At 39.4% G+C, this 25,599-nt stretch overlaps 2 protein-coding genes across 3 annotated transcripts; one reads left to right on the forward strand and one right to left on the reverse strand.

Annotated features, from left to right (window-relative positions):
* Positions 1–971: 971 nt before the first annotated feature.
* LOC149829313 (E3 ubiquitin ligase PQT3-like) lies at positions 972–14,539 on the reverse strand. 2 transcript variants are annotated; one of them, XM_090018028.1, is made up of 15 exons: positions 13,110–14,539; positions 11,884–11,983; positions 11,505–11,589; positions 11,159–11,313; positions 10,916–10,995; positions 9,675–9,740; positions 9,384–9,540; positions 9,156–9,304; positions 6,883–7,050; positions 6,390–6,701; positions 5,969–6,007; positions 5,615–5,864; positions 5,367–5,492; positions 4,474–4,555; positions 972–1,616 (listed from the first exon to the last, which is right to left on the reverse strand). In XM_090018028.1, the coding sequence occupies exons 1-15, from the start codon at positions 13,273–13,275 to the stop codon at positions 1,113–1,115; spliced, it is 2,439 nt and encodes an 812-aa protein (XP_089874154.1). In that variant the 5' UTR covers positions 13,276–14,539; the 3' UTR covers positions 972–1,112. The 2 variants fall into 2 exon arrangements, with proteins under 2 accessions (XP_089874154.1, XP_089874155.1); XM_090018029.1 differs by lacking the exon at positions 11,884–11,983 and having other exon boundaries at positions 13,110–13,238.
* An 8,597-nt stretch (positions 14,540–23,136) lies between these two features.
* LOC149829314 (late embryogenesis abundant protein D-34-like) lies at positions 23,137–23,933 on the forward strand. Its single transcript, XM_090017343.1, has one exon. The coding sequence runs from the start codon at positions 23,137–23,139 to the stop codon at positions 23,698–23,700; it is 564 nt and encodes a 187-aa protein (XP_089873469.1). The 3' UTR covers positions 23,701–23,933.
* The last annotated feature ends 1,666 nt before the right edge of the window (positions 23,934–25,599 follow it).

Genomic DNA, 25,599 nt, shown 5'->3' on the forward strand with positions numbered 1-25,599 from the left:
ATAATCCATAATGCTTGTCTCGGGTTTGAAACGGTTGCCAAAATTGCCTTGTCGTTGAAGACAAATTTCTTTCACAAAGGTATGGTCCTTATGGACAAATTTTGTCCACATTGACAGAGTACACAACTCCCTTTTGACATTGTCAAACAAGCATGAATGTAGGAACATGCCCACGAGAGCTCTGCTCGTCTGTTAATAGTGACTCGTGATGGTCACCAAGCTGATGGGACGTCACAGTTCAAAACCCACAGGTACGTGTCCTTTGCTGCGAGGTCAAAGCAGCCTGTACTCCTTGATGGAAAAGGGCGACCTAGTGTTCTAAGGATGTTAACGGTTCGGATTCAGATCAGATGTGCCCATTACTATATTCGACTAATCTGATGTTGGTTAAACGGATTCGAATTCATATTCGGGTTCAGATGGTAAAAAGCTGATGCCAGATCTGCTTATAAATTCAGATGTTTATCAGATTCGGTAGCAAAAAAAAAAAAATCAAAATCATATGCGCATCCAATTATAATCAGCTATGGTTTTGGCTTACCCAATGCAACTAAACAGAATTAAATATAGTCGGACGGATAAAATACAATTAATTGACATCCATAGTTTTAAGCCCATAAACTTGGTAAGTGAGGTGATTTTTCTCTAATTCTCCAACAAAAAAATCATGATACTGCAAATATATACCTCCAAAACTAGGACATGAGGACACTGATTTTCTATTATTTAATTGGCTAAAATAACATTTTAATATTATAACATATACCAAAATATATTTATTACTGACAATGTTATTAAAATTTAAAACCATAAGAAAATATATAAAATAAATGTTTAAACTCCAAACAGGTCATAACATGTCATGCGACTCTCAGACACCAGGACCCGTGTCCCCGTGACAGAGACCCAAGTAATTAAAATAGGAAGATTGTCATTTGAACACATCAGCAAAACAGAAAGAGAGAACATGATTCGAAAAAGAATTCTTTGATATAATGATAATATAAGGGTGCCCTATTCCGTCTTTACAGACGCTCTCTTCCATCGGTGTGAAGGTTTACACACGCCCTTTATGGAGTAAATGCATTCCAAACGCAATACACAACACCAACTTATTTATGCCTAGACGATCGCTCTCTCTCTCGCGGGCGGTCATAGACTCGACCATACTCGTGGCTCCGAGCCTCCTCCCACTCGCGCTCGTCCGCCTTGTATCGCGACGACGACGAACCCCTCCTCTTGAAGTGGGAATCCTCATCGTCAATATAATCTTCGTGGCTAGATCTCCGGCTGCTCTGCTTCCCCCGATCGTCGTGGTAAGATCGAGCGCCGCTAGGCGCCAGGGTGGTGGCGTGCTCCTTTGAACCATTCACAGGCTCATGCCCCTTGTGCTTCTTGCTGGCATCGGCAGAATCCGGGAAGCTAATGCGCGAGAAGACGCTGACTTTCTGCTTCTGGTCAGCCAATTTCACGTCAGAGACCGGGTACTCATCATGTTCGGGTTTACGCTTCGCAGCTGCTCTAGGTGACAGGCGAGCCAAGTACACATCACGACTCAGCGGAGGACTGATTGCTCTTTCGGATCGGTCCAAACTGGCAGCATGAGACATCAGTCTCTGCAATCAAGCATAAATCATACTATTAGAGATCCATTCTATTCTAACAATAAATGCATAATGAAAACATTCATTTTTTCCATAAAAATATCAGGACCCACCATTTTATATATATGTATATGAGTGTGTGTGAGAGAGAGAGAGAGACGTCAATAAAGGACTGTAAACATAGGCCAATGTTGACCAAGCACCAAGACCAACTCTCTATTTTTTCCCCTTATCTCTATTGTTTAAGTCATCAGAAAGAAAGTACCCGAGATAAAAAAAATTGACGTGAAAACACGAAGTTACTCTATAGCGTTCATAAGAACGAAAACTGAGTCGCGGATTCGCAGTACATTTTGACCCTTAATTCCACATAAAGACACTGGAAACAACCAGGAAATAAATCACGATACTTGACCGCTGACACCTCCTCAGGTAATGTAAGATTCTCTCTCGCAAAATAGACAAGTTTCGGTTAACACAAAATACAGGACCTGCCTACAGAGGAACTTCTCCATGTTCTGTTCTGGGTAGACTCTCTAGGCAAGGGAAAATTTCGTGATAAATTCAAATATTGGAAGATGGAAAAGAAAACATTTTCATAATTAAACAATACTTTGAAATATAGTGAATTCTGAAGACTTTCTTATTCTTAAAATATTGGGAAAACATTTGTAACTGTGATTGCACAACAGAAATTTGGTTCAGTAAAACCGGTTAGCAAGAACCATATATGGCGAGCACAATGAAACGTAAAAGCAAGCCTACGACCCTCCGATCATTTAATCCCGGACATCAGATGGCCTTGGTTTATCAAAACCTCTAGGGAAGTGGGAGGCGTGCAAAACGTAGAGCACTCATAGAACAAGGGGCTGACTACATGTCTCAGCCAGGAAAGCATATGACAGTCAGTCGCGCGGACCCTCATTTCTTGCAGATACAAGGACCACCTCTCTCTCTCTCTCTCTCTGAGAAAACACATCTGATGATGTTCAACGATGACCACAGAAAAATAAATATAGAGGTTTTTTTTTGGACAATCCAGGAAAAACACTTCCCTTAACCGATTACACATTGACTGGCCTCCGGCAAGTAAAACACTTGAAGTCCCCCTGCCCACCAGGGAGCACACCCAAAACCCAACTTCGACCTTGCAGCAATAGACCTCATCTGGGGCAATTCAGGCACTGAGATACATGTGCTGCAAATCACATGAATACATAATGAATGGCCTGCATGGTCGCTATGCACATAGAGCGGACGCATCCATTTGATTTGCAGCACATCATCGGAATGGCCCTCCAAACCATGTCTTTTATATCCCCTCATCCCATCTCAAAACCACGCAAACCAAGTGCAAGCTGAGGATGTCTAGCCTTGAGACTTCATCAAAATACGAAGCACCTTGATGTGCCATGGGCAAAAGCATCAAGTCATAAAGCCAGAGGTGGCGAGCCTTTGAACCGCACGGGAGAAATTTTCAGACGGCAGCAATTTGAACTATTTCGAACAGAGCAATTAAATCCAATGGCATGGCCAAGTCACCAAAGGAACGTAGATATTAGCTCCATCACGCATGATGATTCGCACAATCTCTTTCAGCAAGGTTCGTTTTGGGAGCTGCATTTGAGAGGGCGATGGAGATTCACCGAAATCCCCTACCCCACTGCTTGTTTGGTAAACCCCGAGTAGGGAGATGGGGAATGGAAATGGCCTCATCCCAATTTCAACTGTATCATAAAAAAGGATGTTGTTGCCATTTCCATTCTCATAACAATTTTCCTATACACTCCATCAGCCCTCTTATCTCTGATCCAACACCGGCTCCCAAACAGAGCAAAGGCAAAATAATAGTTGGCTGAGTTAGTAGAAATCTTCAAGACCTCACTCATTAAACATATTCATACTGGGTCTTCCTTAGTAAGCTCCATAAGCATCATGGTTGATACACAGGTAAGTTGTCAGAATAGCCTTGGATCTTGGCTATGGGGCCCGCACCACATCAGCATGCCCCACATCAACTCAGATCAGAGATCCAAGGCTTCCAAGCGCCCCCCTTAGGATTCCTAACTTTTCTCCCGCTTGTTCACATAAAACTCCTGCAAAACCATAGGTTTGTAGGCCCTGCAACCGTAGCTACCACGGTGTGGAGGTAACCTACTTACATAACATGGAGGTAGAACATATTGTTATGTTGGTCATGAATGAATACGTGCAGATGATTGCTAGCTACATGCAAGATCAGCGTACATTCATGTTAAACCTTAGGCGCAACATTGTGCAGCGACGTTGCTGGTGGCACCACATTAAGCTGCTGCATGTTAGTTCTTAGCACGCGCAGTCATGCTTAGCAGCAATTTTTAACAAAGTTACTGGATTGACAACCACCTAATAACTCCTGAACCTTATATCCGCATTAAACAGACCAACAGGAGCTCCGCTTGTTTGCTAGGAGATGTTAGTGCAAGTCACCTTGTGTTGGGACGTTGCAAGTTCAAAGTATAACTGGGGGGGTTCTGCCTAACCCCAGCTTGCCTATCAAAAAAAAAGGTGTGGATGCATGCGCACAAGCAAGAAGGCACACACACACACACACAAATATACCAGAGCACTTGCACATGCATCCAGGGAAAGAGAATTTTGGGGAAAATAACCAGAAACTACCTGGGATAAAATATCTCAGCCAAGGACTACCAAAATCTGGAGGACATCTTTAAATAGAAATGGCCCCAAGATTGTAAGGTTCTCTTGTATCCGAGGCCCTCTCATGTCCTTGACCAAATATAACGGTAGGCTGGTAATTTAACCCAAAGCAGAGATGGCAGCAAAACTTCCATTGAAAGTTTAACAGATACAGAATGAAAATACATACAGATTTCCTTTTCATCGATGGATGTGCATCAGCATCAGTGTTTACTTCTCTGATCCCGAGGTCTCTGTCTTTGGAGCTCTCCCTGCACATCAAAGACTATGATTATTCAACTGAAACCAACCATGAGAGAGAGAGCAGCAGCAGCAGTAATCAAAAGCTATCATGCTATGGACGTGTGATAGTGTTTCATTACACTAAGATGATTAAAGAACCAGTCCCAAAAATTTTCATAATTATCGACCTTAAATGCATGGATATTAACCATAATTATTTGCTAAAAATAATTATGATCTAGTATCCTGATAAATCATACCCACAGCTTTTCAGCTTTCAACTCCAAGATTACATTAGCATTCAGTTTTCAACAAGCAACAAACACAAAGCAATGACAAATTAGAGGCATACATCCTTCAGCCTGTCTGTTAATGAATAAAGGCTGAGAGCTAACAGCATCTCTAATAGCAAAGTCACCCAAGTTGACAACAAATGCCCCCAAGTTATTCACCAAATAAAGCAGCCTAAGAAGCTTCTGCGCATTCAGGACCATAGGCCACATAAAAAGGCTACAATCTCTACAACCTTTTCCACTCTAAAAACCATGTTTTGCAAAATGATGCAGGAATAATGACTTGAATGCCCAGAAATGCAGCTTATCAGCTACAAATAGCCATAGTCCAAAGATTTTCAACTATAGAGACTAGTTAAAAATAACTGAGAACTTGAAAATTTTCATACTGTCAAAAGCTCAAGTCACTGATAAAGCAAGGCCAGAGCAGATCTCACAGATGGATCGAATGATATGATGTTATTAGTAAGTGGTCTCTTAATAACATAATATTGATGCATAAGGCCTTAGGTATATCAACAAGAGATTATTAGATTTTCAAGATTACCTCTCACTTCGCCGTTCAGACTCTCGTCGTCGTCTAAGATCAGCTTTTCGAGCTTCAAACTCTTCTCTGGACATTAATGGAGGTGTGGGGTTTGTACCAACACCATACTCTGGAAACTCCCTAAAGCTTTAAGAAAATACAAGCCACTCTTATTTGCTAACCCAGCCATACCATGTATTAAGAATAATAACAAATTAATAATAAAGTAATACAATTGATTAAGTTATTAAACATCCAAGCAAGGTTACCTCTGAGGAGGAACAACTGGCAACATATAACCAGAAGCAGCAAGTGGATCCTGAGGTAACATTCCAAAAGTTACATCATAAGGGGATGGAGCATAACCCATATATGGCATAGCAGCGCCATAAGCTGGCATATATCCATCGAAACCAAACTGCATCCCAGGCCAATATGAACCATAGGCAGCAGGACCAACATGCATGACAGAGTTCTCGGCACCAAAATCTTGAGAAAGTCTCCATTGCATGTCCATTGCTGCAATAAGAAAAGAAGGTACAATTATACCTCAAGCCATACAGCAATGTTTGGTTAATCAGGTTTGCATACTAAAATATAGAAACATAAACATGAGAACTTACGATTGGAAGGTGGTCTGAGTCTCTTTTTCTTCTTTTTTCCTGTACCATGAAATTCACAAATTAAACATATTCACAAGCACACAGTTCACCAGCCCATGATCTAAAATCATAACATTCAAACTAAATTACAGAACAAGCATGAATGTGTAGGGCACAACATCCACGAGAATACAAATGTTCAAATGTACAGATGAATCAGACAGTTCTACAGAAGCTGAAAAAAGAATAGGATGAGCAGAAAATGTCAAACTCCATACTATGGATTATAGAACTCCATTAGGAACATGGATGAGTAATTAAATATGCTAATACAAGCAGCAAAATTAGATGATAAAGAGATAAAATTTCCCTGTTTATTTCTTCTGGTAATACTCTGACAGATTTATATAGGAACAGTCATCCTGCTTCATAAGATGTGCACCTGAATCGCCAAGAGAGAGCTTCTGTTGGACTTCCTCCTCTGCCTGCGGGGCACTCTCCTGAGAAACTGGATCCTTCATGCTCATAGACTCATGTGTGACCTCCATTTGATCCACACTTTTTGCTGCTTTACTTTTCTCGACCGACTGCTGAGGAGCACTAACAACCGCTGCTGTCTCAAGGCCCTCGACCACAGCCACCGTCAAAACTTGAGAACTTTCTTTAGGGGCGATTTGCATGTTCTCTTCCTTTGTAGTAGCAGACAGAGTGGGAGATGGTGGATTTGGTTGAGGGCAGCGAGCAGATTCCATATCTATAATGCAAATGAAACTCTCTTAGACTTGCCATCTAGTGAAAGAATAATATGCTCACAATCACAGAATAGCGCTGATCCATAGTTGTGTTTGCACAATCAGAAAAAATAAATGCAAAAAACAGTAAACTATCACTTTCAGCATCATCAACAACAACAATATCAATAATAATTTACAGACCTTGAACCTGCAACATGTTTTCAGCATTTTCTGCACTGCTAGTCGTTTTTGTTTCTAAGATGCGATTGATCGTCTCCCTAAGCCTTTTATTAGGCAGTAGATCATCTGCAAGTACATTGGTTGCCCCACAAACACATTTTGATTGCGAGATTATATATCCCCTGATACCTGAAGCAGATGCATAATATTATTAATTTATTAAGAAGCTAAGACTTGGCAGCTATGAAGGAAATCAAATTGGCCTTATACATTCCACCCAAACATTGTAAAATCTTACAGAAAATAATTGTATGTAACAATTCCAGCAGATAAATGCCAACTGCCATCTAAATGAACCGCAAGAAAAATTAACATAAAAGTAAGGTCCCTTCACAATGCAAAATGATTCATAGAGCAAAAAACAATTAATAGACAAAAAACTTCTAATATAACCCCCCTGATCTACTTCTAATAGAATTTTTTTAAAGTTCATCATTAATAGCATAGTCACAAATATCGGTCTCGGCTATATCTCGGCAAGGCAATTTTTTGCGATAATATAGGTTTAGTTGATAAATCTCGAGAAAAACTAGGTGCGTAAAAAAATATAAAACTATAAAAATAGTAGAAATAAGTAAAAAAACAGCATGTTTAGGGATGGCAGTGGACCGGGGGAAAGCGGGGCCCCGCCCCACCTCACCCCGTTTGGACCGGGGATGAAGGGTATGAAACGGGGATGGAGGCGGGGACGAAGGTTAAAATCCATCCCCCGTCCGGGGATGGAGGCGGGGATGGACGTGCACTTTTCCCCGCCCCGCCTCATCCCCGTTTGAACCGGGGATGGAGAACATGAAACGGGGATGAAGGCGGGGGTAGAGGATAAAATCTTGAGGCGGGGCGGGGGTGGAGACCTTGTCCCCCGCCCCGCCCCGCCCTACTGCCATCCCTAAGCATGTTTAGATTATATATATATATATATATATATAATAAAAAATATAAAATAAATAAGAAAAACATAGTTAAGATATAAAAAAGAAGTAAAAGAGTAAAAGGTAACTCATAATCTATGTCACATGGGTGCGGGTGAGGGTGCGACACGGGTGCGGTGCAATTTTAAAAATTTTGGACACGGGGACTCGGCTATATATATATATATATATATATATATATATATATATATATATATATATATATATATATATATATATATATATATATATATCCAGTGTGTGCATATGTCTATATAAATTTTGGACTCGGCTCGTGACTCTTCCAAGTTGTCTCAGATCCTGAACTAACTGAGTTAAAATAGTAGTATAACTGGGTTAGAACCAAACTAGGCTGAGTTTATCATTGACTCAGCCGAGTCTTAGCTACCATGGGAATAAAACATCATCAAGGTATTAATTAAAAGCATTAACTAAAAGCATGTTCTGGTAAATGCATTAAATATCTTTTGCTAAAATTCATAACATTAATTAAAAGCATTAAAAGCTTTTAATTTTTCAAAGCTAGATTTGAAAAAGAGAGAGAGAGAGAGAGAGATCTCGGTGGATGAGAAAGTGTTGCTACTCGTGGATGAGAATTTATTAGCTTTTATAAGAGAGAGAACTTGGTGGATGAAAAGTGTTGGTACTCGTGGATGAGAATTTATTAGCTTTTAAGATTGAGAGAGAGAATTAAATGATAATATTTAAGAATAATTTTTTTTTCTGGGCCTAATGTTTAAGACTCATGCTATATATATATATTTTTAAAAAATATATAAAAAGATCTTTTTTTTTGTACTAAAAATGGACATTTTTGGACTCGGTCAATGTTGACCGAGTCCAAAATTAAGACGGACTCGGCCTGGACTCGTTGACCGAGTCCGACTCGGCGTTGACCGAGTCCAGGCCGTGTCCGAGGCCGCACCCGTGTCGGGGCGTGTCGACTCGGGTGCGGCACCTCCCTAGCCGAGTCCGTGTGACATAGCTCATAATATTGTTATATTATCATGATATTATCGCGATAATATCGTGAGATATATATAAATGTCTGATGTTTTCAAAATATCGTGATATTTTGCCTTTAATATTGTTTTATGATTTTACAGATATATTATCGCTATATTTTCAAAATATCGCCTATATATGTGACTATGATTAATAGCAACAGAAGACAATAAACAAACATGTTTGACATGCACGAAATCCTATGACCACAATAAAGTTACATAGTACTAGTGGCATCTGAATTGTGCACAATAAGTTTGAAGCTCAAACAAAGGAAATGGATAAAGTGCAAAGGAATACATTTGTCACAGAAGCTCTCATAGCAGCACTTGCTTGTGAAAACAGCATCTTTCAGAACTTCTTTGCACAATGGACACCGTAATTCAGCAGGCAGCTCACCAACAGAACGGGTAGAAGGCATGCCCTCAATTTCTTTTTCAAAGGCAGCCCTGGTCAAAAAGATAAAATTCACATAAATTGTAACCACCACTCAAATTGACAAACTACAATTGACGGAGCTATGCTTACTCATTTGGCTTGAGGACAGCAACGGCACCACTTGGCAAAGCATAGGAGCCATCTGGGGTTGCCATCAACATTGATTTAGGGATACCAGTTGGCGGTTTCACCTTCTTAATGTCATAATTTGGATCACCATTTGTGGGGCAATGTTGAATAAAATGTCCTACAGGATGGAAAGAATATGATTAAATAGCATAGATATTTTTCACCCCCTTGTCATTGTGAAGATTGAATAGGATCCAAGCCCTCACGACAAGGAAAAGATCAACCAGCATGAAAATCACCAATGAACGTTACCAGGAACTTTGCACCTGTGACATACATAGCCTGGAGGAGGTGTTTTTGATTCCATCCCACCCCGACCTTCAATTAAAAGAATATGGTTTTCAGATCAAAGCATACAACAATAGCATCACTATTGTTAAACGCTTGCTGCCACACAAATATAAAGCATTTACGGGAAGAATCATATATGAATTTTTCTCAGCATCTATAAGAACAAAATACCTATTGTGATGGTAAGATTAAGAAAAAAAGGATAGACAACATAAATCCGATTTTGGTTTCAGACTCTGGTTCAAACAGAAGGAGCATTTGGAACATGAAATAACATCATCCAAATCTAGCCAAACAATTTTCAGTGACAACTTAAACAATGGTAATATGAGCTGTATCATAGGTCAACATATTGAATGTAGAATTTTTTTAGTGAAAAAGCAAAAAGCAAAATGAGAATCATAAAGTAGTTTAAATAGGAACCAAATGCCCTCCAAAGTATATCTGACACACTCAAAAACCTCTTGAACTAGATAAACCATTTTGTCAATCACACATTCCTACACAAAATGGTAAAGAAAATGAAAAAAAAAACGTACATCAGTAAAAAGATGACGTAATGTGGAAATGAACTTGGTAAAGTACTGTTAACTATATAGCACTTGAATTGAAATATCAACCTTCAGAACTTGAGAAGATACAAATTCAGAGCCTAACAGGTGAGACATTTTTTCTTGTTAATACTGACAACCTAGCTCCTTAGCAGAGGGCGTGGAGAAATGATTGAAAATCCAACTATAAAAGAATAAGAAGCTTAACAATTATAATGCAAGTGCATCAAATATTTGCATATACAAGACTTCATAAATCAAAAGGTCAATACATTTGGTATGAGCATTATCAAGATATGCACATAATCAAAGTACTTCCTAGACAACAACTAATGTAGAGTAACAGGGGGGAGTAATTGGTACATTTCCTATGCAAACATGATAGATATAAAGGCAGCCGGATTTACATCATTTCTTAGAAAACTGTTTCCAGCCTACACCTTGTTATTTTCCAAAAAAAAAAACACCTAAAAAAAGAGAATCATGTAGGCTGGTAACATAAATCACTCAAGTGAAAGGCCTTCCAGAACAAATTGTCGATGAGTAAAGAATGATCAGAGAAAACTTCAACCAATTCCAGGGCACCGACCAAGAACTATGACAAGGACAATAACCAGACATTCATGGAGTAAAAAGCAAAAGGAACATTACCAAATCCACGGCCAGGCATCATTCTCCCTCCAATGCCCCGTCGGAAACCTCTTCCTGAACTCGATGCCTCCTGCAATTGCCTGTCAAAAAGAAGAGGAAGAGAAACGGAAAAAGCTGATGACTACATCAAAACACTTGAAGAGAAAAATGCAGGTCTACTTAAGCAATTAACATAACAAACAAACAATAGAAAGGGACCAAAAATAGAAACTATCATGGTTATATAAGTAAATGAAAAATTACCGCTGCCAATCTAAGTCAGCCATATCTATATGAGCCCTGATCTTGCCATCTTCTTCAATCTTGCTAGGGATAGACTCCAGCACTTGAGGGGTCTGAACTTGAGGGGGTTCTGGGATAGCATATAAATCATTTCCGAATTCATCCCACTCTTCAGGCTGCAAAATCCATCAAAACAGATTATCAACAACATGAGCAACCATTTAAAAGCAACCAACATGTATGATGCACAACATTAATCTAGTAGCAGTGGAAGGCAATATATGATTATCTATGACATAGAAAATGGCATCAAAGGGCAGGATTTCAGGGAACCCGCATATACATAATTCAAGAGGCCAAAGCTTACAAAATTAGTCTGTGAAGCACCAGGAAGCTGAAAACTGCTCTTGGATTGTTGACCTTTATCGGTGTGGCTGTCTGTCTCCTTTGAACTGCACATATAAGACAGACCGCTGACCTCAGGATTCTCAATATAACTCGGAGGTTCAAAGAATTCTTAACCCCAGAGACGGTGGAAGCAAAAAGATAAATATCAGCAGTAGTCTTATAACTTAGGAGTTCCTGATCCATCCCAAACACAAATAGGCAATCCAATTCATAGAAAGGGGCGGGGAAGGACAACCCCAGAAAAAAGAAAAAGATTATACTCTCAAATGTCTGAACAAAAAGGGTCTGCAAAAATAGAACATAAGATTGAAAAACAGAGCAAGAGATAGCAGTAGTACTCTTCTCTTTCAGTAACAATTCGCATGCGAGGTCTTCCAGGAACTCGGCGCACCAGAACAGATGTGTTCTTAGGCAGCAACATTGCTTCATCGAGATACTCTGAAATTCAACAGGGGACAAGATCTAAAAAAAGCTGCAAAAACTAGATCTATCCATGTGGCCAGAATGGAGCAATTCCCCATCAATACAGATGGATCATATTCTTTTTGGATACTCAGCAAAGAGGGGGGAGGGGGTGGATTAATTAAAGCTTTCATTTGCCCAAACCAGACACTAAAACTTCAATTTTGATTCTTGAATTTATTTCAGTAACTATGATTTGCTTCTCGCCTATTGACAGCTATGCATTCAAAATGAGTACCTTTATTAAATATTACCACAAAAAAAAAACAATAATGATTTTGGACTGGAGAACATAAAAGCACACCACTTACAGTTCTCAGAGTATCTAAAATAAAAATTGGGTCCATTTGAAAATTCCAGCTTGGAGATGATGTAGGAGTTCTCATTCCTAAGTGAATACAATAAATTAATCATGTACAGCAAATGAACTAAAGCGCTCTCACAAAATTAATAATCGTATACATGGGATTCAACCTGAGACTCTGGCCATGCCTGCATATCAGGTACAACCCAGAGTTCCCTAGCAACTCATTGTAGGAATTGGTCCTGAGTGACCATGCACTGAACTCAAATCAGGCAATCCAACCATGTTCACATGGACTTGCAGAGTCACCAAAGAAACCAAGATGTCATAATCAGTATTGCCTAAAGCCAAAACTCGAGCATCTTGCCGGACACTAAGTTCCAATGTGTATATCAACTCAAAACAACTTCCTCCACCGAACCCAACAGCTAGGCTCGACCCCCTCATCTCTTCCAGCTTCACAGCTCTCTCCTATCCCCCACCCCTCCTTCTCAAGAACTCCAAAACCATTCAAAGTATCCAACCATTGGTGGTCTTACAAGATTTCAAAAAGATCGCAATGCTAAAAATCAACCTAATAACCCCAATAACAACCAAATAAGAAGACCCAACAACAGTCACTCTTCCCACATGATCACAGAAAGATCAAAGTGCAACAGGTGACAAAAAGAACCCCTCACTTTGCAACGACGACATGTATATGTATAACCATATAATGATCAAAGCCACAACCAATACGCACTAAATAATGAACAGCAAATCAAATTGAATTTAAATTGAAAAAGCAAAGAAACCAACCTTCCTCAGTGTTGGGATTTGACACCACGAGGTCAAAATCCGTACCCCTGCCCAAATGCTTGGATTCAAATATTTTTTCTTTCAAGTTTCCGATGGATATGAAATGGCCGTCAATGGGTATAGAGTCATAGTCCTTTGCACTCTTAAACTTAAAATATATAGCCATTATCTCTTTTTCTCTTTAGTTTTATTCTTTCTTCTCTTCCTTTTTCTTTGCCTTTTTTCTTTCTCAGATAAGAATAACAAGAACAAATCTTATAGAACAATTGCCCTAAAAAGAGCAGAAACTAAAAACAAAAAAAATAGCCTGATATTAAGCTAAACAAATTATAGATACAACTTATCATATCCTTCTCAAACCCCGTTGAACAACAAACAGATGCAAGACTCTGCTTCGATGCCTCCAAAATCTACCAGAGCGTACAGAAAAGGTGACTTCTGTGCCCAACCTTCCTTGAAAGGCCTCAATTCGGATGCATCAAAGAATAGAAATCCAATCAGAAATTACCAAACAGCCAAACGAGATCCCTTTGCAGCATATGCAAAGAATTCGCATCAATGAAATGGATGCAGAAGAGATTTAGATCTCGATGAAGACTACCAACGCCGAAGAAGCAGCCTCTTCAATCCGATCTTCAAATTTCCAAGTTCAAAAAGCAACTGCTTGGATCGCCAAAATGTATCAGAACGAGAGAAACAGGACGCAATGGTCTCCAATTTAAAAGTCGGAGATTTTTACATCCAAATACCAAGATACGCCTCCAGAGCCACCAAGTCGCTGCAAACTCCACAGGATCGCCGATCAAGAACAAAAATCCACCATTCGCCGGATTCCAAATTGAAACCAACTCAAAGAAGATCAATACAGAAAACTAGGGTTTCCACCGCCGCATAAAAGTGACAAAATCCAAAGAGAACGACGCTACAGACTCCAAAGGCACAGATGGCCGATGGAACGCGCCTCTAAAGACCAAAATACGCCTCATCTACCGCCAAATCGACGCAAAACTCCACACAAACGCCAATCAAGATAAAAAAACTCATCGCTTCTCAAATACGATCCAAAGATTCCGCAAAGACAGCAACTCGGAGAAGATGCACGAAACTAGTGCTTCCACCGCTGCACATAACCATAAATCCAAGAAGAACGAGAATTAGGGATCCGATTGCCCAGGAAATCAATCGACCGGTGGAAAATCGCCGAATCAAGTCGATCTGGTACAAGAAAGGAAACAAAAGCGGAACAGGCAGAGGGATAGGAATTTGTCCACGAAGAAGGAAAGAAGGAGAGATCGAAAACGCAGAAAGAGAAATTAGGATTTTATCGCGGATAGAATTTCTTGGGGAAGAAGAAGGATTAGGGTTTTCTTGGCTCAGGGGAGTGGCGCGTTAAAAGGGTAAGAGGAAAGGGTAAAGATGCCAGTCTTCAGGAGCGATGCGCAAAGCGAGTCCGCTATTTATAGGGTGCCACGTTTTCCCCTATCGCGCGTTTTTATTTCAGTAAGGGGTTGTTTACTTCTCACGGGCCTCTTCCGCTAAAATTGTAGCACCTCGGGTTTTATCTATTTAAAAAACACGCGAAAATATTTTATTATTATTATTATTTAAACCCGACAGCAAAAACCTATTCGATTAGGGTTAAAAAACTGCGAGCGGATTACATTAACTCAAAAAGCAGGACCAACCATTATTTGCACAAACCAATATTGAAATACATTCAGTTTTGGCATATAAATACATTCAGTCATTGAAAATATAATCGTTGGGGAATATACTCTATTATTAACGTAATATCAATCCAATCTGCAGGAGTCTTAATGTCTCATACAATGCACCCTCCTTCGACTGTCCACTAAACACTTCAAACAGTTGAAGTAATGACAAACAATAATATCTCAACATGATCCAACACTCAACACACATCACAAGACAAGCATCTATAACTCATCATGTCAAAAAACACAAGGCAAACAAGAATCAACATCAAAATTATATCATACATATCATAGAAGAAAAGCTAATACTAATATCTAAAATTAAAAGATGAGCCAACTCTCACAACCTAGGAGTCGACTCTTAACTCAACAAAAACATCCATCATACACAACTAAAGAGTCAACTCTGATATATCTAAGAGTCAACTTTCAAAGAATGACATAATATACACAAGAGAGAATACAACTTTTCATTTCCAAGAGTCGACTTTTAATGCATAACGAAATACCAATATAGGCCAAAAAGAGTTGACTCGCTCAACTTAGGGTTCGACCCTCAAGTGCTCCAGGCATTGAATACATAGATACATGCCAACTCTAACTACATGCATGGACATTTTATTAATCTTTTTATTTACTTGCTTTTCCATTATATGTTATGTTCATACATTATTTTGTTTACGTCAAAGGGGCACCACTCCTTTGAAAATTGTGGGCATCTCTGACCCGTCAAAGGGTGTTCATTTATACATTTTCTTGTGTCTTTTAACCCCATCGACACACTTGGACCAGAGTTCAGGATCCTTGGTTAAGACATCCCTCTCTGAATCTAAAGTCTGGGACCTTATCCATTTCTTTGAAGTCAACATAGTGCACTACTAGGCATGATGTTGCAGCTCCACCTTTGCCTCGAGTATCGAAGTCCAGTGTCTCCTAAGCCCTGTGGTAGAGGATGAATATCTTAGATCCATATGACAAAAGTCTCGCTCAACTGTCCTAAAAACTTTCTATGAGGTTGATGCAAACTTGTTCACATCTAACAAGCTAGCTCAAGCCATAAAAAAAATCAAACGAGTACATGTTACTCTCAGTGACAACATGTATTGTATATTGTTTTTAATTAAGTTCTTATATATTACACAACCTCACAATGTATTTTCTTGGTACCTTGTATCAACTCTGACAAGTTGACTGAAGTCGCAAGAAAATTAGGCAAGCATAACACATCTGATAAGCTGATTGAAGCCACGAGAAAACTAGGTGGGTATAACATATTTGATAATCTCACTGAAACCGTGAGAAAACCCGACGAGTATAATACATTTGATAAGTTGGTTCAAACTATAAGAAAACCAGTGAGCATAATAAATTTGATAAGCTAGCTCAACCATAAAAAATTAGGTGAGCATAATACATTTAACAAGTTGACTAAAACTGTGAGAAAACCAAGTGAGTATAATATATCTCATAAGCTACCTTGAACCATAAAAAAATTAGGTGAGTATAACACATATGATAAACTGACTCACTGATATCTGATGGCGCAAATCAATAGCAAAAGCTTACAACTATAACATAGCATGCATTATTGCATCATACCCTAGTGGTTAAGATAACTTGAGCCAACACTTCATGTATTGTAATATTACGATACCTGTATCTTGGTAAAGACAAAACTACCATCACGAAAATGGCACATAACCAATAAAATAATTGCATTCCTTAGGTACTGGCACCCAAAACCAAAGCTTATAGTACTTCTCTAATATGAGCTACAATGACCAAATGTCTAAAGTCCACATACACAAAAGTATAAACAACAAACAATACATAGTACAATTTTGGTACTTTGGTCTTGGCCAAGACACGACACATACAACGACAGTCAACACAAAGGCCAACTTAAGATACCTGCTTGGTACCAAGTATCAACATCCAAACACGTTCTTGTAGTGAAATGCCTCTAGGATCGTCATTCTATGATTCCAACTGTATATATACAACCATTTATTTTCATTGGTATTACCATTTGTGTAATATTCATAATTGTAAATAATAGGATTTTACATTTCAGTGCAGCATATAATATTCAGTATGCATCAATACACAAAATAGGTTCCTTAGACCACTCAAACTCACATTCATACCTTATTATACAAAGGTTACTAAAAAAAGAACTAAATAAAGTTATTACAGTATATACATAACTAATTTTAAACTAATTTATCCAACCCCAAGCCTAACATCCCATCCCCAAAGTCAAAATGCCAAGAAAATCACTTTCATAAGTCGCATGAGTCGACTCATCTGTTTATGAGTCAACTCACCAATATACTCATCTATTTTTTAGTCAACTCACCAGTTACAAGGGTCAACTCATATGTTTATGAGTTGTCTCAAGGGTTGACTCAACCCAATAAGAGTTGACTCTTCCCAACAGGGGTCGACTCTGGCAAAACACAAGGGTCAATCCTCAGAGCCAACCAAACAAAACATAGTGCAAAGAGTCGACTCCAAAACTGCAGGAGTCGATCTGTGACAAAATTATATTTAATTTTCACCTCCGAAACACTAAAAATACATTGATCTATGCACCTAACACGTCCAAAATTTCTTCTTCAATACTTCTAGGGCTATCCCAAACTCATCTACACCAGTTTTTTCATAAATTCAACATCACAAATTACTTCATAACATGAAAGAACTTGCTGAAAATCAAAATATATCATAGCATGAACCCATTTATTGCATGCCATCTTCCAAACCAATGTAATTCGAAGCATGAAACAATAATAAGCATGCTAAAATCAGATATCTAAACAGGAATACATCTAAAAATGCTATGAACTCAAAGATTGAAATCATCTAAACATGATTTAACATGCTAAGGTCTCAAACTACGTAAGAATTCATCTTTTCTTAAAGTCATGATAAAAATTAATAAATCAAGCAGTGTTTTCTATTTTGATCACAAACTTTCCTATGCATATTTTGTATACTAGTAAGCACTACGAGTAGTATAGGATCAAAACTAGAATCTACACTCATTAACAATGTGAATCTATGCCATGCCTCAAAATCACCAAAAACGTGCTTTTAAGCAACACCAGAACTCCACAATTGACGAAAGACGCTCCACCACCGCAGCTCCACCAACAGAGGAGAGAGGTGGAAGAGAACTCATGATTGAGTTGTGAGCAAGGGAAGGATAAAAGAAGGTGAGGGAGATGAGAAGTGCGTACAAGAGAGAGTTTCATTGAGAGAGTGAGAGAGATAGTAATACACATATAAAAAAGGGGGGTTTGAGAGGTGGCTAAACAAAATTAAACAATGGGGACTAAGTTGTTTAAGTTAATGACAATTGTGCATGCTTAGATTACTAAAATGCCCTTCATAACATTCTTGAACCCATTTTTGCTAATTTATTTATCATTCGGTCATTCCCAATAAAACCAAGATCTTTTAAGCAAATTCCTAACATAACTTCTTACAAAAAACTGTCCTTTACCTTTTTAAAAACTTTCAGGTACATCTCTTGCTCAAAAAATTATGATTATGTTCTTAAATCAAATCAAATCCAATTTGAACCCAATTTTGGTGATTTCGGGGTTCAAATCTTGCAAAATCTAATATACGATAATATAATTTATAAATTATGCATAAAATTCATTTTAATAGATTAAAACATGGGAAAATATTAGGATATCAAAAGTCGAGATGTTACAGAAAAAGGATCAGATCCCCCATGGGAACACTTTCCATAGAAAAAGGGGGTTATGCATGTATTTCTGCACGCCTGTCAAGGCAAATCCGCATTCTCATGTTTGCTTGCACATTTTGGGCCCCGAAAAAATGCATGCTGGTCGATGTGTTTTTGCGAAAAGAGTCCACTTTCTGTGACAAGCAAGCAGGCCCTTATTGAAAACCATTTGATATTTCTGCAATTTATTACCACATTTACCAGGAACTTAAAATCACAAATGATCGCTTGAGAAGTGAAGCTACCCACTTATCCAGATAAACAAGATAATGCAGGAAATTGCATTATGGTGCAAGATGTATTTCCCCCTGCACTTCCGTGTCTCTAAGCACCCACAATGTTTGGTTGCATACACGTGATTTGGATTCTCATGCAAATGACATAATGAATTCTTATCTTTTTAGCGAACCAAATATGTAACTTTAAGTCTCGCGCAAATGAGAAACAAAATATGATTTGAAATCACATAAGGGCCTATTTGAAATCTGTAGTTGGGATGGCCGTTTATGGAGTTTATGCATTTGAAGAAGAAGCGGCAGCTGCTAAATCCATGATTTAGTGTAAATAGAAAGGAGAAAGAGCCTCACTTTCCATCCCAAATGCATAAACACCCATCTTAGTGCCGAGATTCCAAACAGTACCACCGAGGTAGTTTGACCAAGATTTTACCTCAAGACCACCAAATGCATAAACGCCCATCTTAATTAGTGTCGAGATTCCAAACAGTACCACCGAGGTAGTTTGACCAAGATTTGACCTCAAGACCACCAAATGCATAAACGCTCATCCCAGCACCGAGATTCCAAACAGGACTTAATCTCATGTGGAACATGTGATTGAAAATCATATGACTTCAAATCACGTTTGATTCCATTCATGTGATTCCAAATCACGTGACATGCAACCAAACATTCCCATAGGGTTGAAAAATAAGATTAGCTGCTCTTGGTTCTCTAATAAGCTTGACAAGCTGAATATAAACATGTGTGCTGCTTTTGGTATGGTTACACAGGTTAGTCAAGCAGTAAAAATATTTTACATGATACGATGCAGCGAAAAATAAATAATCAAAAGATTTAGCTTTTACAAAATAGGTCCAAATTTTGAACCATGTAATTTTCCTATAAGATTACAGCTTGAGCTTGGCTCAAGAATAAGGCTGATAAAAGAGCTGAAGGAACTGAGCATGAGGTGTTCAAGTCTGGTTCATTCTTGTGGCCAGCCAAGTCGAGTTCGAGCTCATAATGAGCCTACTTTGAGCTCCCTGTTTATAAAAAAAAATACATTATTTTAGAGCTGGAAGAAATAGTACTGCAAAAAAAATATATGTAAAATATATCTAAAATATATGTTTCTTACTACTTAATGAGTATCAAGGCTAGCTAAATACCTATTGTTCATGTTCAGCTTGGCTAGCCTATTTTTTTGAGTTTGAACAAACCAAACATGAGCCTAGCCACGAGCAGCCGACCCTACTCAACAAGCATAAAGTTCAAATTCTATTACTTATAGTTTTGTTTTTTTGTAATAAATGAGCCATCTCATTTGATTGGTGCTTGGCCCAACTCGCCATAAAAGAAGAGCCGAGCTTGAACACCTGTTGTTTGGATCATTCAGCTTGTTTCCCGGCTTTATCCATATCTTTCTTTCATGCTTTCAACAATTTAGAAAAACTTATTTTTAAAATAAAAAAGTTTGCTTCTCTCAATATAAATATGAGCTTATTCAATACTTTATATCCCATTCATTTTATATATTTTAAACAAAAAACTTAAAATTTGTTTAAAGCAATGCATACATGATTTAATTATATTTTATATCATTTTATTTATTTATTATTGTTGTTTTCTCCTTACTTTCCTTTACACTTTCTTAGCCATGTTTGGATGACAAGGGGCAAAATCTGGTTTGCCAAAAACTTGGTTTTGCTTAAAAACAAGGTTTTGGCAAAACTAGGTTTTTAGTCACAAAAAACTCAAAAATAAATACAAAAATAATAAAGTTGGCCAATTTTCGTTGTTGGTATGGCTTCATCATCGGTTTCCTCATCACAACTAAGTAGCTCTCTTCCATTGTTGCCAGCTCCCACTAATTTAAAATACTTAGTGCTAAACTCACATTAAATAATTACATGTTGTGGGAATCATAGTTCATACCCTACTGCTGTCATGTGACCTCTACGGTTTCGTAGATGAGTCAAAGTGGTGCGGTTCACAGTTTAGGGAGTTGGGTGATGGAAAAGGCCAAGAGTTGAATCCTGATTATGTCTCATGAGTTTGACAAGACTAGCTGTTGCTAAGCTGGATGCTGCTGCTCACTCTCACTCTCGCTCCCGGGTTATCAGTTGAAAGAACAACAGCAAACTCTTAAGAAGGGTTCTATGTCCATTAGCGAATATTTTAAGTGGGGGAATGTGTTATCATACTAGCTTGCCATGGCATCCAAACCCAAGGATGATGATGATATGTTCCTTCATCTTCTCTATGGTTTACCAGTTGAATATTCTGCCTTTTTAGAATATCTATTGCTACACGTCATGATCAAGCTACTCTCACCGAGTTGCACGGTTTATTGTTGAGTCAAGTGATGCAGCTCTCTAATCAAGCGAAAACACACGTTGAGTCTTAGCATGCGGTTTAGCATCAAATGAGTTTAGCAATATATATATTAGCAGTTTAGAGGTATCTTTTGTATGTGTAACTAAAATATGTAACCTGGTATGAATGGAGATTTTTATAGTTTTTTTTTTTAAATTTGACCTTACAGATGAGATCTACATGCATGGTTTTATAGAAACAGACTCTTGGATCATCCGATTACGATGTATAAGAAGGATCTTTTAAGACTTGAAAATCAATGGCTCAGAATTCTCATAAATATGCAAGCATAAAAAAACATATTTTTGATTCAATTATGTTGATCCAATATTCAATTCCAAGCAAATGGACCATGCCGAATGCATTTTCAGATTTAGATTTGCAAAAAACCTAATTTTACATATTTTTTTTAGTTTTACAGATTTCAGCTTCTCCTTTTGTATAGGGTAAATATGTCAATGGGTTGGGTTTAACCCAGACCCAATCTGTAGCAAGGTCACGTTTGGTGATAAAGAAAGAGGTTCGATTAAAAACTGGGTTAAAGGATAAGATTAGTATATGGAGTCAAGTATGATTTGTGAAATTTCATAGCAAATAAGGATTTGACGTGATTTTCGATTAAGATGATTTTTCAATACGAAAAAAAAATGTTATTTGATCGAACATGGATGAGTTTGTTCACGTAATCCTCAATAAACCTGGGTCTAGACCCGGTACGGTACTGCAAAAATCAGATTCAGGTTCAGTCATCTGGGTGCGGATTAGATCATTGACACTCCTAGTCAGGGGGGTCCTCTGAGGCCGCTCATCCACGTGAATGAACGGCATGGATCCACAACGAGGTTTTCATTTGTTGAATTTATGTTTTGATATATCACCTGATCCAACCTGAGATCCTAAGCAGTATCTGACAAAAGGCATGTTAGATCAATACAAATATTATCTTGAAAGAAAAGGAGGCTTTACAAATTACAAGTAGGGATGCATATGGATCGGATCCAGAAAGGAGGTTTTGCAAATTTTGGCTGTTTTGGATCCGACTCTCCAATGGAATTAGCTGTTTTGGATCAGAACCGTTTGCATCCTCATTTACATGTTTGACAGGATAAAACCCACATATGAATTAGGAGTGGTATTGGACCCACCTCAGGTCCAAAAGTGCATGAATGGAAGAGCAACTAACGGATCTTGGATGCCGTTCATTTTCAGATGAACGGCATGGATAGTTGCAAAATGAGCGGTTGGGAATTGTTTTAAGCACTTTTTCTTCAAAATGAACGGCTTCCAACGTCCTTTGGTTGCTCTTCCGTCCAAGGTCCATGGATCTGGGTCCTCTCCAATCCTTTTTACCGCATTCAGTTCTATAACGTAAGATTTGGATCCGGATCTAACTCTATTGCATGAAATTTCTTTCGAATCCAAACGATTGGGATCTACTGCTAAAAATATGATTTTAAATTCTGATATATCACGATCAAGACTCTACCAGACCAGCTCGCACTCTTATATATTCAATTACTGTTAATGTTAGATCCAATTAGACCCTATTATTATTGGTATGTCAAATAAGACCCGAACCATTTACATTCCCAGAGCAATCCATCGCAATACCATAAGTACCCCCACAACCCCGCACGGTTGGCCAAAATTGCCACCACCGTAATAGATAATCCCCAAAATACCATCAGTACCGACCTTTACACACGTGTGAAGAAGCGTGGTGTGATCTAAGACCGGCACGTTGACACGAAAGTAAGACGCCTGACACGTGCCATGAAAAAAAAATCAAAACTTGCGTGTCCGTACGTCCACGGTGTGCCGCCATACACGTTACTATAAGACCCCTCAGTTTCAGTGACTATTTAGTCTTTGAGAATTTTCTGTAGTTTTCAGTGACTACCCTCTTGCTATTACTCTGAATTCGGCCGTAATCCGACTACTTTTCGCCCGAAAATATGAGCCAAGGACAGACCCAGAGACCCACCAACAACACCAAGGGCCAGTCCCGGACCGAGCCCATCAAGTACGGCGACGTGTTCGACGTCTCCGGCGGGCTCGCGGACATGCCGGTGACCCCGAGGGACGCCGCGATGATGCAGACGGCCGAGAACCTGGTGCTCGGGGGGAACCCCAAGGGCGGTGCCGCCTCGACGATGCAGTCGGCGGCGAGGCGCAACGAGAACGCCGGCCTGGTCGGGCACACGGAGCGCTCTCTGGCGGCCAGTGGCGAGGGGATGACCGTGACGGAGCGGGACGTCCTGGGTCTCCGGGTCGTGACCGAGTCGGTGGATGGGCAGGTGGTGGAGCACTTCTCGACTCCGGCGCCGGCTGGCGCGTTCACGATCGGCGACGCGATGGAGGCCACGGTCATCACCGTCCGCAACAAGGCCGTGACTGCTCAAGATGCAGAGAGAGTAACCGGTGCGGAGCTGCGCAACAATCCTAACCTGACTACGTATCCGGGAGGGGTCGCGGACACGGTGACCGCTTCTGCAAGGCTAAACCAGCAGGTCACGTGAGCCATCACGACTCAATGAACAACAAGCTGAGAGTTGCATAGGCTCCTTTTTGGTGTGTGTATTGTTGTGGATGTAAATAGAGTAGGCGTGTAGGCTCTTTGTAAAGCTCCCTTTTACAACTTACCAATGACAGTACTACTTTTTCACGAATACCCCCATCTGCGGGTTGTTTGTTTCATTCCCACCAATAAGAAAAGAACTCCATGTGATGAGGAAGGCCATCCGCCATGAGAGCGATTCCAGTTTTTGAGAAGGCATGTCAATTACCAGCTTGCCACTTGTAAAGTTGTTGAGAAATGAAAAAATGGGAATTAAGTTTTTTGAGAAAATGGGTGGAATGCCTCTCCATTCTGCCCTCACATTGAAAAAAACGAGAGCCCTCTCTCAATGGCAGAGAAGCAGAGTGAAGAGGTGCCCATGAAAGCTCCTACTTCCCAATGTATATAACGTATACGATACATTATGCTGTAAAAGGTGATGACCATGACCCAACTTTTCCATTGCCATTGAACGATTCACCAGCTCATCCTTTTCCTAACTTCAATGAGAATGTCATCCCAATTTCATCGTCTGCAACTCTTCCCCTCTTTCCCAAACATCAACATCATCATAACCATGACCATCATCGTAGCGCACGCGATTGATTCAGTGCAACCAGCCAGCAGGGAACCAGTCCGGCCGGTTGAGTTGAATAAACCGAGATAGAAAACGTTTTCTGAAAATCTCATGGAGTCTCCACGTTTGCTTCGGCTTGCCCAGTGGGTGAGTGATGCTCACTTAGTGATCCTCATAGGATTTGAACCTAGACAACCTGTCTATCGGCCAGTGTGTTTGAATTTACATAGTAAATGCATCGTCAACCCGAAAAGAAACTCGTGAAAAACCCATGAAGGTTGTGGGCCTCACAGGAAAATGGCGTTAGCATTATTGTTTCACCTCCATACGAAAAAAAAATGAGGGTTTCATACTTAAACCTTCTTTTTCACGTGTAAATTGGGTGAAACAAACAACCTACAAGTGTTTGATCAGGAAAGCAGGTACGGTCAGGAGTAATACATAAAGCTCGCTCTGATGCCCGCTCATCCATCTTTGATGAACGGCATAAAAAAACAGCGGTTTATCTTTGTTTTCAACCGTCCATCCTGTATGACTTAGTTGCCATAAAAAACTTTCCGAACCCATCTTAAGAGGTAAGTATTCAAAGGGAGGTGCCCGGACGCCGTTCATCTTATCCGGCTAGCCTCTGATCTGATCCACTCTCCTTGACGAGTTCCCCTCTGTGTTTCATTTTCCGTTTTAAATATGTCTAGTGCTGCAATCTTTAGAATATGAATTTTGGTGTACAAGGATTTTTTAGCGTCTATCGCTAAACAGTCTGCTCTTCTTTACAACTTTTATCACAACTTTCCCCAGCTAAAATTATTTTTTAATGTAAGTTTTTCTTTTAAAGGCAAGCTGGGGTTAGCCAGACCCCTAACAGATATCTCTTATGCCCCATGTGGCAGAAGGATTCGAACCTGGGCCTTCAGCTTGGCACAGGACCCGGATACCACCGCGGTGGTTTTTTTTAATGCAAGTTTTCAAACGTAATTTCCTTCATTTTTGCCAACTTTGAAACATTCCGGCCGTTTGGATGACGCTCAAAATGAGGTTTTGGAAACAAATTTTTTTCCCAAAACTTCGTTTTGAGGATGTTTGGCAGACGTTGCTATCAAAAAATCTTTTTCAAAACAGTCTTTTGAGGAACTAAAATGAAGTTTTGGAAAAACGAGTGAGACCCGTTTTTTCATAGTGAGCGTTAATCCTATCGGGGGTTAGCTCTCTTCTCTGGGATACCCTTTCTTTTCGACTCTCACTGCAAGACGGTGACTACACGGCCCCTTCCAGTTTTCAGCACTA

The sequence above is a fragment of the Nuphar pumila genome, chromosome 9, assembly GCF_984573655.1.
Source record: "Nuphar pumila chromosome 9, dmNupPumi1.hap1.1, whole genome shotgun sequence".
NCBI lineage: Eukaryota > Viridiplantae > Streptophyta > Magnoliopsida > Nymphaeales > Nymphaeaceae > Nuphar > Nuphar pumila.